This window comes from Gobio gobio (genome assembly GCF_949357685.1).
Source record: "Gobio gobio genome assembly, chromosome: 17".
In the NCBI taxonomy this organism is placed as follows: domain Eukaryota; kingdom Metazoa; phylum Chordata; class Actinopteri; order Cypriniformes; family Gobionidae; genus Gobio; species Gobio gobio.
The window spans coordinates 8423328-8438172 of record NC_137110.1 but is presented as its reverse complement, the minus strand read 5'-3'; the positions used below and the strand labels follow the sequence as shown (position 1 = coordinate 8438172).

Genomic DNA, 14845 nt, shown 5'->3' with positions numbered 1-14845 from the left:
TGCAGGCATTACTGAGACCGTTGATTGTAAAGATGGCGGCGCAAAGCTACAGCGACGTCATGTGACCCGAACGAATAAAGGCCTTCTGAAGCGAAAACGATGGGTTTGTGTAAGAAGAATATCCATATTTAGATCCAGAGTGGCCTTGGGCAGATCCAATAATTTTAAACTTCACCAGAGTACCCGCCTTCAAGGAAGTTAACGCTTGTCAATGGAGAGTGGCCAGACTCTTTGTACAAATGAAATGTACGAGAATCTAGCAGGACCAGGCTAGTCAAAGCTTACACTACCTCCTACATCATACATCGCGTCAGGGGTTACTCTTTTGGCACAAGTCGATTTGCGTAGGCCGTCTACCGGACGCTAGTTATTTTAGTCTATAAAGTTTTAAATATGGATATTTTTCTTACACAAACCCATCGCTTTGCTTCAGAAGGCCTTTATTAACACACCATATGGATTACTTTTATGATGGATGAATGCACTTTTTTGGACTTCAAAATCAGGACCGCCATTCCCTACCGTTATAAAGCTTGGAAGAGCAATGATATTTTTAAATATAACTCTGATTGTGCTCATCTGAAAGAAGATACTCATATATAGGGTTGGGCATCGTTTTGATTTGAACGATTCTGATTCTGTTTCCGATTCTTAGTTTCGATTACGGTTCTTTTCGATTCTCGATTCCGATTCTTTGAGGGGTGGAGTCACAACATGTCAGAGGCTCATTTCACAGAGGAAAATTGTATTTTGATTCAATAATGAGTTTTAGTTTTGGGACTTTCTCCGCTGGCATTTTCACTTGCTTTGCTGCAAAGGTGAATGGAGTTTCACACAGAGTCCCGGTTTAACAATAGCATTAACAGCAGTCATATTAGGACTGCTACTAGCGTGGGCAATTTGCGTATAGCTACATTTATCTACGAGGGGGAAAAATTATTTCAGTAACGTTGTTGTTCACCACAATTCGCAATTTGGTCAAGGGCTTTGTTATTACACTACAATCACTTACCTGATTATGACGAGGTGGGATAATGTTAGTTCACCCTGAAATGAAAATAAAGCCATCTTTTACTCACCCAGCTGTTGTTCAAATGCGCGAGTTCCTGTGTGTGCGCACTCCAAGCCGCAGTAGCCTCGTGCAATATTGTCATGACAACCGGTACACAATATTCACTTAAGGAGGTTATATTATTAGTATTATTTCTTATCATATACGTAATAGAAAAGACGAGAATCGCGTTTTTTTCTATTGAGCTTGATTTCTCAAAATGGTGCATGTGTGTGTGTGTGTGCTTATCCTGGGTGCAATGACAACAGTGTGAGTTATTATAGTATAGATAATTTTTTTGAGGCATTTTTGGGTGAACTATCCCTTTAAAATCTTACCGACCCCGAACTTTTGAACAGTGGTGTAGTTGCATTTTATTGTTTGCCATTAGAAATGAAGTGATCTCCAGGAGATCTACCTGTGATCAGGTCGGTTATGATGGAAAGATCAAATGCTTACCTCAAGGGATCATTGGGCTCACGGCCAGACAGGAACGTTGATACTGCATCGGCAACATCTCTATCAGTTGTAACGTCCCATAGTCCATCACTACCCATGACCAGGACATCATCAGACCCATGTTTGTGCTCAGAGATGTTGTACACCTTGACCTAGATATGAGCATGATATTATACCATTTTCATGCAGTTATGCTTCATATGCCATATTTTTTTAATTTGCACAAAAAGAATGTTTGTGGGTGTACTGTCCACTTAAATATAAATGAATAATTGACCTTGCAAATATTTTCATATAAATACCCATTTATATACTCACTTCTGGGCAACAGGATAGGAAGGGTTTGATATGAATGTTGGAGTTGTACACTTTCAAGTCGTGATCCCCTAAACCACGCGTTACTCCAATAGTAGCCATGACTCGAGCCTACGAGTACACACACACACAGTTTTCATGTTATATGGGGGCATAATGATTATATGACATAATGATTTTTATACTGAACAAACTGTATATTCTATCCCCTAACCCTAAGCCTATTCCCTAAAAACATTTTTAGATTTTCAAGACCAAACATGTATGATTTATCAGTAAATCATGTTTTCATCATGAGGACCGAAGATTGTCTGGTATTGCCATCTTTGTGGATACATTTTGTCCCTATAACGTAGGGCAGGGGTCTCCAAACTTGGTCCTGGAGGGCCACTGTCCTGCAGAGTTTAGCTCCAACCCCAAATTAACACACCTGTCCCAGGTAATCTGTGTCTCACAAGGCCCTAGTTAGACACTAGCTGGTTCAGGTGTGTTTATTTGGAGTTGGAGCTAAACTCTGCAGGACAGTGACCCTCCAGGACCGGGTTTGGAGACCTCCGACGTAGGGTATACCTGAACCACACACACACACACACACACACACACACACACACACACACACACACACACACACACACACACACACACACACACACACACACGTAGTGTTTTCATCTTTTATGGGGACTTTCCATAGGCGTAATGGTTTTTATACCGTACATACCGTATATTCTATCCCCCTACACTGCCCCTGCCCCTAAACCTAACCCTCACAGGAGACATTCTGCAATTTTACATTTTCAAAAAACATCACTTAGTCTGATTTATAAGATGTTTTCCTCATGGGGACCTAAAAATGTCCCCACAAGGATGCGGATTTCGGATATTGCTATCTTTGTGGGGACATTTTGTCCCCATAACGTGATGATTACCAGTCCACACACACACACACACACACACACACACACACACACACACACACACACACACACACACACACACACACACACACACACACACACACACACACACACACACACACACACACACACACACACACACACACACACACACACACACAATGTGTTTTATGGGGAAATTCCATAGTCATAATGATTTTTACACTGTACAATCTGTATATTGTATCCCTTTACACTAATTCTACCCCTAAACCTACCCATCGCACAACACTTTCTGCATTTTTTATGTTTTTTCACAGTATGATTCATAAGCTGTTTTCCTCATGTTGACCAAAAATGTCCCCACAAGGACAAATATTTTGGATATTTCCATCTTTGTGGGGACATTTTGTCCCCATAATGTAGGGTTTACCAGGCCACACACACACTCACAGTTGGATGTTTATGTGCCATTTCAGCAAAAAGGCTATTTTACATACAGTACATACAAACTTGATCAAACAAGACATTATTCCTACATCTGGCAGAACATTAGGGCAGTTCCCATTTGCAACATCTCACTTCTCCTGCTTTGTAATAAAAAGCTGTGAAAAAGGTGTGGAAAAGCTTCAGACACCTTCATTAGATTATGTGTTATGCTACTGTAATGCAGCATTAAAATAAATCCACTTACAGAACCTTTTCTAGTTAAATAGAAAAGAAGCAGAATTGTTCACTTACCTTTTTCCCCTCCCCATAAATCAACGGGAACTTGAGATCATCCTCTACAATTGTCTTATATGCCCTGAAATAATAACAGGTAATGGTTATGAATGCAATCAAGTAAAATAGTTTATTATAAAACAACGGCTGCTATAATTCATTCTCATGATTACCAGCCAGTCATCGTGTGGTCTCTGAAGAGCATCTTCTTGCCGACTTCCTTGTGTTGGATGCGTCTGGGGAATTCAATATGTGTAAACTCATTCCCAAGCAGCTCCGGTTTGAGGAAGCCCTAGAGAAAAGCAACACAGTTGAAGTGTTACAGAATTGACGATCTATAATAGGAATGGAGCAGTCACCCAGGATAATGAACGAACAGGAGTTAGAATGAAGCTAGGAATGGAATGGGAATTATATTGGGACAGGTGACTCACCAGGTACTGTAGCCGCTGTCTTTCACTTTCGGGTGTGAATTCATTGGACATGGGGATGGGCTCACTGTTGTGGACAATTATAGCTCTGTGGGGAAATGATATTGTTTTAGGTGACTAATGTTGAATGTATTATACAACTTACAGAAACACTGGATGGTATATAGCAAGTAATATATGTCTGGTATGCAGCGGTTTGCATTATTTTTCTCATTTATTGCTAAAATCCCCAAGATGATCATGATGGGTAACTGTCACAAGTCATTTGGCCGACATCTTTGAAAAATGTACATGGATTTTACTGTTGCAATTACGGTAAATCAGAATACAGCGTTCTGTCCTTAGAGACATATTTATGTCTTCTTTTCATTTCAAGCAATAACAATTTCCTCCAGCTTTCATTATAAAAATCATTGTTTACTGCGGCAAATATAATACAATGTACTTCTATAAAAATGACATTGCACTCAATAAACTCTAATGAAATGAAAGTTTACAGCTTTAAAGTCAATGCATCTTGGCAAGATTAGGGTCGACATTTAAAACCAAATTTATTCTGTATAATTCACTTTTTTATCCAAAGTTAAAGACCATCTTCTGTTAGCCTGCTAATATAACATGCACATGTAATCACTGAATGTTTTAAGGTGTCCTACCTGCTGTCTCCTGCGTTTGCTACATAGAGTTTCCCCAACAAGTGAATCGCAATCAAGGCACAACAGCCACCAGAGATGCTGTAAGACTCTTTCTCCTTCTCTATCAGGTCATCCTGTTGAGTGGCACAACACAGACTTAGCATTCTCTCCTGTTTGCAATGCATACATCTGCACGACATTCAGTAAAATCACATTCTGAAAATCTGAATTACACACGGGTGTTAGATTCAACAACAAGAATTCTGAAGTCTATCTTTTGCAGAAATAAATTAAAAAAATAAAAAATAAATAAATTATCGCTTTTACAATTTACAAATAAATAGACATATTTAGCCGTTCATGTTTCAAAAGTTAATGTTAAATGTCGCAGTAGCCTACATAATGGCCCGGTTTTACAGACAGGGCTTAGATTAAGCCAGGATTAAACCTTCAATTTAAGGGTATTCATAGCTTTTATAAACTTGCCTTAGTAAAAAACATTACTGATGTGCATCTTGAGACAAAACAATGGCACTGACATATTTTAAGATATGTTAGTGTAAGTTGCTTTCAGTTAAAACAGCTCAAACATACATTTTAGTCTGGGACTAGGTTTAAAGGTCCCATGATATGGATTTTTTAATTATTTTATAATGTTTACTGAGGTGTACTTATATTGTTAGAATGATTTTTACATCATAAAATGTCATAATTTAGAAATAAAAGGCATTTATTTTATTTAAGTTTCAAATATGGATATTTTTCTTACACACAACGCACCACTTTGCTTCAGAAGGCCTTTATTAACCCCCCGGAGCCGAGTGGAGCAGTTATATGATGGATGCACTTTTATGCTCAAAAACGAACCAACAAGTCACTGCCACTGACTTATCATATACACCTAGGATGACTTGAGGGTCAGTAAATCATGGGCTAATTTTCATTTTTGGGTAATCTAACCCATTAACTCAACTGGCAAAAGGATAAAGTACAATAGTTGGCAAATGCTTTATAAAAATGCAAAATGAAATGATTTCAAATTGTTATATTTGTTACATTTAATCATGAAATAAATTGTTTTAAATATTTGTTCATTTGTAATGTGATTAATTCATTTACATTTGTGTTTTTGAATACATTGATCTTTATTTTCTTTTTAAGTGGCACACTTAGTCCTCCATAGTCAAAAAAGTCCAAAACCACAGGTTTTTCTGATCCTTTGCAGTTCTCACCATCTGTTTGAAGGCGATCTCTATGAGCCCCATGACCAGGCTCTCCACACTGATGTCTTTCTCCATGTGGAACCGAGGCTCATCCGGGAGCCCGTCCTGGTCCTCTCCATCTAGGCAGGCCCCTTTCTTCGCCTCAGCCTGGAAGGGGCTCCCGTTCTTGGCCAGGCAGATTGGCGGAGGGCTGTTTTGATTTTCTAGAAGATGGGCGACATCACAAAGCCGATCGCGGATGATGCGGTGGAGAAGTTTGGACGCCATGAGAGCAGCACCAGAACCGGCGTGTCCATCAAACACTCCCCAGAAGTACATGGGAATGCCTGCGGTTTCCTGAAGGGACGAGGAAGAAGAGAACGTGTGTGATTTTTGCATCATTAGTCAAAAACAAAATCTTTCCTCCTACACTGCATGTCATTGTTCAAATAATCAGGTAGCCCCGTCCCAAATGTATGCAATTGGGTGAGCCACGTTGACCTGTTGAACCACACAGAGATTTTTAATTTACAATATTTAATATATTATAACAAATATAGTTTAAAATACGGGCATTTTACAATAAGTTCTCATTTGTTAATGTTAGTTAATCAAAATATTCATGTTAGTTTACAGTGTATTAATTAATGTTAACATACAACTTTTCATCTTACAAATGTATTAGTAAATGTTGAGATTAACATGAACTAAGATTAATAAATGCTGTAGAAGTATTGCTTATGTTAGTTCATCAACTAATGTGTATGTATTTTATATGCATTTATTTTACATGTATTTTTTTAATCTTAATATAGATATAATTATTTATTTTGTCATAATAAATAAACAGCAACTTTTGAAAGTGTCAGTGAAGAAAGATGCTCTTTATTTTTATGCTGTATTATGTTCATTTAATGTTATAAAGCTACTATGTAGTTTCAGCTCCTACCAGTAGGTTGCAACTGGATCATGCCAACTAGCTGAACCTTGACCTCTTGGTTCAAACAATCAGAGCAATGTATTGAAAAAGCCAAACTGTGGCTTACCAGTGGCTTACTTAAAGTTGAATCTCTTCACATTATACTGGAATAGGAGAAACTGTATTGTATATTGCAAAACAAAAAATGTAAACGCTTCCCCTTTAATTATTGGCTAGTGAAAAGTAGTGGTTTTAAACCTATCATACTGGCAGATCGATTGGATGTCTGGAACATAGTTCATTTATGCAATTTAGAAAATGTTCTACAGAAACATCTGACATCAGACTGCCACAATGTACCAATCAGCATCAAGTATCTCGGAGTGTCGGCACAATAACATGCAAGGCCTTTTTAATACCACAGGGGGGCATCTCGAGTCTTTCCACAGATTTTCTAGAAATACTCTCCAATCTTAATTTCCTTTCATTGCCTGTTGACAAGATTACACGCGCTTAAATATGTAAGATCAACGGTCAGCCGGGAAGGCCTGTGGCAGCAGCAAACGTTTGTGGCTGGATTCCTGATTTTAAAGAGCAAGAGGTCCATGTCAAGTGAATATGGCCTTGCTATCTTTTTATCTGTTTGTCTGTATGAATACTATTGCAGACAGGAAACACAGCAGATGATAGGATGATGTAATTGATTTAGAGGAGTTGAGAGAGGGTATTAAGTGGGGGAGGGCAACGTCACGTGATGTAAGCAGAAGAGAAAGAGAGACAGAAGTCACTGTCCTGGTTAATAACCTCTGGTGAGTAAATACTGCTGGAGATTACCAGTCCATTTCTGATTGTTTGAAATGACCTACGCAAAAGAAAATAACAAATGAGATCTCGTCAATGAACTCAATTGTTTCTCGTACACATCAATGAGATTAAATGGGGAACAAATGGAGGTCCTAGCAACCGTATAGCAACATGCAAAAAAAACAAAACACTCAGAACAAGCCTAACAACTGGATAGAAATGCCCTGGAAACCCATTATATGCTAACAGCCAAATAGTAATGCTCTGGTAACTATACACAACTACTTCCCTTTCTAAAAATAAGTAAACTTTATTTTTATTAAGTATACTTAAGTAAAGTTCAAGTATATTTTAAGTATGCGTGGGTTGTTCTTTTCCCTATGTCTTTTAAATGTTCTATAATGAAATAGCCAGTAAAATAAAGGCTTTTTAATAATTTGAAGAAGAGTGCCTTGGATTTTCTTTTTTCCACATATTTTAAGTATACTTTATGTAGTAAGTATACTAATAATAATGTACTAGTAGTATACTTGCAAGTGTACCATTTCATACTCTCTTGAGTAGGTACTTATTTTGAATACTGCTAGAAAAGTATGTTCTATATAGTATGAATGTGTGTATTATGTAATACAGACACACTACATCCACCATCATGTTGTCATTATCATGTGACCTACAAGCATCAGATCAGTTGCGTCGCTTCACTGCCATTTCCAAATCCTCTCCCGTGGCATGATGGGATAGTATATCGTATGCACACTTCAGAATTTTGCCAGAAGTATTAAGTCATCCGGGTACTTTTTGCCTACTGAGTACTGTGAATTCAGACATACTTCTTTTGTCACATATTGTTTTTCACCTATAATATGTAGGGAAGTATCAATTTCGGAGGCAGCCCAACAGTCAAACTAGTTTAACTATTGCAACTAAACAACAAGTGAACTTGTCATAGGTATACTGATTTTAGTTTACTAGTTAAATACTTATTTTTTAGTTTACGAAAGTACACCTTGAAGTATACTCTAGTCTAGGTAAACAACTAATTTAGTAGTTTTATATATATATATATATATATATATATATATACATACATACAGGTGCTGGTCATATAATTAGAATATCATCAAAAAGTTGATTTATTTCACTAATTCCATTCAAAAAGTGAAACTTGTATATTATATTAATTCATTACACATAGACTGATATATTTCAAATGTTTATTTCTTTTCATTTTGATAATTATAACTGACAACTAAGGAAAATCCCAAATTCAGTATCTCATAAGATTAGAATATTACTTAAGACCAATACAAAGAAAAGATTTTTAGAAATCTTGGCCAACTGAAAAGTATGAACATGAAAAGTATGAGCATGTACAGCACTCAATACTTAGTTGGGGCTCCTTTTGCCTGAATTACTGCAGCGTTAATGCGGCGTGGCATGGAGTCGATCAGTCTGTGGCACTGCTCAGGTGTTATGAGAGCCCAGGTTGCTCTGATAGTGGCCTTCAGCTCTTCTGCATTGTTGGGTCTGGCATATCACATCTTCCTCTTCACAATACCCCATAGATTTTCTATGGGGTTAAGGTCAGGCGAGTTTGCTGGCCAATTAAGAACAGGGATACCATGGTCCTTAAACCAGGTACTGGTTGCTTTGGTACTGTGTGCAGGTGCCAAGTCCTGTTGGAAAATGAAATGAATCTCCATAAAGTTGGTCAGCAGCAGGAAGCATGAAGTGCTCTAAAACTTCCTGGTATACGGCTACGTTGACCTAGGACCTCAGAAAACACAGTGGACCAACACCAGCAGATGACATGGCACCCCAAACCATCACTGACTGTGGAAAATGTACACTGGACCTCAAGCAACGTGGATTGTGTGCCTCTCCTCTCTTCCTCCAGACTCTGGGACCCTGATTTCCAAAGGAAATGCAAAATTTACTTTCATCAGAGAACATAACTTTGGACCACTCAGCAGCAGTCAACTCCTTTTTGTCTTTAGCCCAGGTGAGACGCTTCAGACGGTGTCTGTTGTTCAAGAGTGGCTTGACACAAGGAATGTGACAGCTGCCTGAAACCAATGTCTTGCATACGTCTGTGCGGAGTGGTTCTTGACTGTCAGATATAATCATCAAAATGAAAAGAAATAAACATTTGAAATATATCAGTCTGTGTGTAATGAATTAATATAATATACAAGTTTCACTTTTTGAATGGAATTAGAGAAATAAATCAACTTTTTGATGATATTTTAATTATATGACCAGCACCTGTATGGTAAACTATAAGTATACTATGTTCTTATTTATGTATTAATTTTTATACTTAAAATATCCCTTTAACTGTACTTTAACTCTTTTCCTGCTGGCATTTTTTTTTATTTTATAAAAAAGCCCCTAATAATATAAATATAATAACAGTGAAAACATGAATTGCCGGATTGCATGATCAATGGTGGGAAACGAGTTTAGTAGATCTGAAGTAAATTCCTATGTACACTACCAATGGACTAGACAATATTTCACATACTCAGAATTAGGAAAATGTTTTCTTTATAAATCAATATTTTCAAACATTGTAGACAGTAGACAGTATGTAAAAAACACAACTACAAGCCAAGTATACTTAGAATATTCAATTATACTTAAATATATCTCGATCAAACAATTAAGTACAAGTATAGGCCAAATATACAGTACTAAGACTATTCTGTCAGTATAAGTCAAGCATACTTAAATGTAACTTTAAGTATATTTCTAAGTACATAAAAATTAGACGTCGTGAAACCATATAGCAACTTGCTAAAAACACTTGAACTGCAAAGAAATGCCATAGCAACTAATTTCTCCTGTGCAATTGTAGGAGAAACATGAGATACTTGAAAATAAGTGAAAATGGTGAAGAGAGAGGAATGTAACAGAGAGAAATACATCAGTCTGCACAATAACTGAGCCTCCCTTGAACAGATGTCACACCCCTTCTTATTCAGTTGTCAATGCAATATTATCTACTGGATCAGACTTGAACAGCTTTGCACTTTGGATTACAAGTGTCATTTTGAGGTAAGAAAGACAGAGGGGAGGTAAGGGTCAGACTGCAGATGAGGATCACAGAGATCAGACTTATGTCCGCATAAAAACACAAACGCACACTTTGAAGGTCACAGGAGTCCAGGATAGCACTGAAAGTGCTGCCTAGACCACATCACATGATCAAAACTCTCACACAGGAAAAAAAAAGAAGAAGTTTCACTTCAACATGTTCACCAAGACACAAAGGCTTTTTGAAAGTTCAGCTTCATTTATATCATTCTAGATCTGCAGTTATGCAATGAGCCTGTTCTATATTTCGATTTGTTTTCAATAACTTGGTTTCACATCATCTGTAAATCTGAGTTAACTGATGTTTATTGGTTGAATTAATGTGACTTTTCAAATGAATCACTAGCTACGTTTACATGGACAACTTTTCTTTCAGTCGGAATTAATTCATTCTGGGTGATGAATCCGAACGTAGTGTTTTCCAGTGATCTGGTTGATGTGTGTGTTTATGTCACAAGCTTAAAATCTGAATAGATCTTTTGACATGTGCACACTGCACAAATACTAGTTTCTTGCTGTTTGCGTATTCTCCTGCCATAGCTTCTTTTCTTTGTTTTAAAAAGCACACTTAATATCCATTTCGGGTCCTAATTAGGAGATGACGAGCACATGAGGATTTGTGCCGTGCTGCTCTACGTTGGTGCAAGTATTTGCAAGTGAGTGTGTGGTCTTGTCTCCTTCATACATGTTTACACAACAAAGCACTAAAAAGATTTTTCTTTGATTTTTCTTTGTGTTTTTCACTGACGTACAGATTGCCACAACATTGCCAAAATTATCCCCTTTCACATGGATCCACGAAAACGACAAAAAACGCTGTATTCTACTGGCAGGCCAGTAGTTGGCGATGTCTCTTTGTAAAGAAACACTACACGCCTATAGACTGAACACTTAAAGGGTTAGTTCACCCAAAAATGAAAATTCTGTCATTAATTACTTACCCTCATGTTGTTCGACACCCGTAAGACCTCCGTTCATCTTCAGAACACAAATGAAGATATTTTAGTTGAAATCTGATGGCTCTGAAAGGCCTCCATTGGCACAATGCACGGTTCACTCTCAAGACCCTTAAAAGGTACTAAAGACGTCGTTACAAAGTCCATCTCCAAGTTGTAAGTCGCTTTGGATAAAAGCGTCTGCTAAATGCATAAATGTAAATGTAAATGTAAATCTCACTACAGTGGTTCTAAAATAACTTTATGAATCGGCGAGAATAGTTTTTGTGCACAAAAAAACCCTAAATAACGACTTATATAGTGATGACGATTTCAAAACACGGCCTCATGAAGCTTCGAAGCGTTATGAATCAGCGAGTCGAATCATGATTCGGATCGCGTGTGAAACTGCTGAAATTTGGCGATCCAAACTGCTCATTCGACTCACTGATTCATAACGCTTCGAAGCTTCATGAGGCCGTGTTTTGAAACACGGATGGACTTTGTAACGACGTCTTTAGTACCTTTTAAGGGTCTTGAGAGTGAACCGTGCATTGTGCCAATGGAGGCCTTTCAGAGCCATCAGATTTCAACTAAAATATCTTCATTAGTGTTCTGAAGATGAACAGAGGTCTTACGGGTGTCGAACGACATGAGGGTAAGTAATTAATGACAGAATTTTAATTTTTGGGTGAACTAACCCTTTAATATGCATGTCCATGACATCCCCGTTTTCACATATTTAAATTTTCAAAAACTCGCACTTTAAATCCCGTATTCAAAAGTTAGCATTTTCAGGCCACCCCTAAAAAATGCCGTTGTCATCAGATTTTAGTTGAAAATGGTGTAGTGTAATTTTTTTGTCATTTTTATATATCAAGCAGTAAAAACGGCACTTCCCACACCTAAAACAAGATGTCTATGAATGAAAGTGAGATGCTGTCCTGCACCACTTCACAGACGGTGAGTGGAAGGAGAATTTTAGAATTACATGACAGTCACTATTATGACACTTTATTCAACAACAACAGCTCGTTCTGTATACATATTATGCCATTTGCACGTCATCGCACATGCACAGTACCGTATGTACTTAAATCTACATTTAAGCATAGCATCAGTTCTGGCAAGTCACGTTAGTCAAGCTTGCATCAGCTGACTGTCAGCTGATCACGTCTACCTATAGGAATACGACGCCTATCACAGCATACATATATAAGCTCCTTCAGTACTATCAGCAGCTATCACGTTTCTCCAGAGCTCATTTACCCTCCTCCATCCCCAGCTCCTCCTCTCGTCCAGTCAGGATTTGGTATTCTGATTCCCCTTGAATCAGACTAAATTCCCAAATTATTCCTGACATTAATGATATCTGCAATACATTATGTTGGTTCTGTTCTGTTTACCATAAGGGGGTTTAATCGCTGCTCAACCTGCTCTCATCCATGCTATGCTGCATGTGCAGGGAGTTCTTGCCCAGAACAGAACCATAGCGCCAATTGCTATCGCTAAACTGTATGCTAATAGTCAATCATCTTTGACGATAGTGGTCCTCCTGACAGAAATAAGATTTCACTTCTACTGTTAATGAAATTTTGGTAGGCTCCATGTTTTTCACTGAGAGATGGATAGCCTTATTGTTATTGTTGTATACCAAAAAGTGTTTATATTTAAATGTAATCGTTTGTACATTTTACCAGTATTTTATCAAAATGAAAATTAAAATATGAAAAATATGCAATATGAAAATTATTTTAAAATAAAAGCATTTTCTTGATGAAATGTAAGATTTGGTCTTCAAAAAGCCTTTTTCCAAATGGTACATCAGAACAATACGGTACTTTCCAGTCTCAGTTTTCAAGCCGATCAAGTGTTTACATATCCTGTTGAACGGATTAGAAAAGGTTTAAACCACCCCTTACAATCCAAAAGAAATTGTCATTGTATTTGGCCAATTAATTCCAAATTACATGGTTACATGTGACTTTTCTATTCTGACTATGCTACTAGTCCGATTAAAATCTGATTATTAGGGTCCATCTAAGCTACTAACAGCTTTTGTAGGCAGCTGCTCTATGTCTGACTTAGAAAAGAGTGGATATTAGGAGCTTTCGCACTGGAGGAACCTTTTCATAGTTTCTAGAACTATTGGCGGAAGTACCCGGATTTTACGCAACACAAGAACTAGGAACGATTTTAGTTCTAGGAACTCCTTTTGGGGGAACTAATTTAGCTCCTACTTCAGAGTAGGGTCTAACCCAGCACAATAGCAACTACCAGTGACGTAAGTGTATGCTGCTTGGCCAAACGCACACAAAACACAAGCACTCGCCATAAAAAAAAAAAAAGCAGTCTACACACAAAGATTATAGTCTATTTATTTACTCCAGAAACTAACTTTGCGAACATGGAAAACAGTGATAGATGGGCCTCTCAACCTTTACGCTAAAGAGAAAATCAAACGCAATTTTGAGGGGACCAAGCATGTATTTAAGCTCAGCTAGTGACAATGGACATCAACCACACGGCAAACGCTAATTCTTTTTCACATAATGTCTAAATTCTTTGTATAACAGTTCTATCTAATAATGTATTAGACCGGACTGTTAAACAAATCGTAAACTAATGAAGACGGAGAATGTGAGAGCTGTGTGCGCTGGCATTCTCAGCGCAATCAAAATAAAAAAGTCACAACAACAAGCACGGCTTAAATCACTTCAGAGTTCCTACTGGCGGTGCAATTGCAACCAGGTAAATGTTCCATGGGGAACTTTTAGTTCTTGGGGAACCACCCTAGATCCTAGAACTAAGTTCCTAGAACTACCCGGGACGAAAGCCCCTAATATGATTGTGGTTGAAAGTTATTTTTATCTTTCATAATGATGGCCAAATTATGCTTTGCCTGACATTTTAAAGTCGGCACGATGGCCTTTTCTTCCATATTGTGACGTGTATATGAGTGAAACGGCTTCTTGAACAAGAAAAAAAATTAGGGTGGGACTTAATTTTGTCCATCAAGAATTGATTGGATGGTTGTGGTTTGCTATTGGTGGATCATGTGAGTGACAGGTTGCCCCGCCCCTGCGCCAGTAAACACAGGCATTTTAATATTCTATAAAAATTATTTCATGGTGATTTTAATTGGGTTCTAGAACTTTCGCTAAAAATGGAAAATCCTTTCAATTATATGTGGCTTTTCTTTAAATGTAGATTACATTTCAATTCAGCAACAGATGCCAAAGCTGAATGGGATTGCCAGGGTCAGTGAGCTGAGCGTCCCTCAGCAAGATAAATCTTTCATAATCTTACCTGAGACCAGTTTTTTTCCAGTTCAATTGATACACAGCAACTGCACTGCAAAAGTAGATCAGGGATC

At 37.7% G+C, this 14845-nt stretch overlaps 1 protein-coding gene across 2 annotated transcripts in view; it reads right to left on the bottom strand.

Moving 5' to 3' along the window:
• Window positions 1-14845, bottom strand: part of ppm1j (protein phosphatase, Mg2+/Mn2+ dependent, 1J) — a 32351-nt gene that overhangs the window by 4744 nt on the left and 12762 nt on the right. For both annotated transcript variants that reach the window (XR_013818268.1, XM_079840260.1), the window contains exons 3-9: window positions 5743-6069; window positions 4532-4644; window positions 3879-3963; window positions 3618-3736; window positions 3463-3526; window positions 1829-1936; window positions 1511-1662 (exon numbers count right to left, since the gene is read on the bottom strand). Coding sequence is in view for 1 of the 2 variants with exons in the window: in XM_079840260.1 (XP_079696386.1) it covers window positions 1511-1662; window positions 1829-1936; window positions 3463-3526; window positions 3618-3736; window positions 3879-3963; window positions 4532-4644; window positions 5743-6069 (968 nt within the window). In the remaining variant the exon portion in view is untranslated. The remainder of the gene's footprint in view (window positions 1-1510; window positions 1663-1828; window positions 1937-3462; window positions 3527-3617; window positions 3737-3878; window positions 3964-4531; window positions 4645-5742; window positions 6070-14845) is intronic.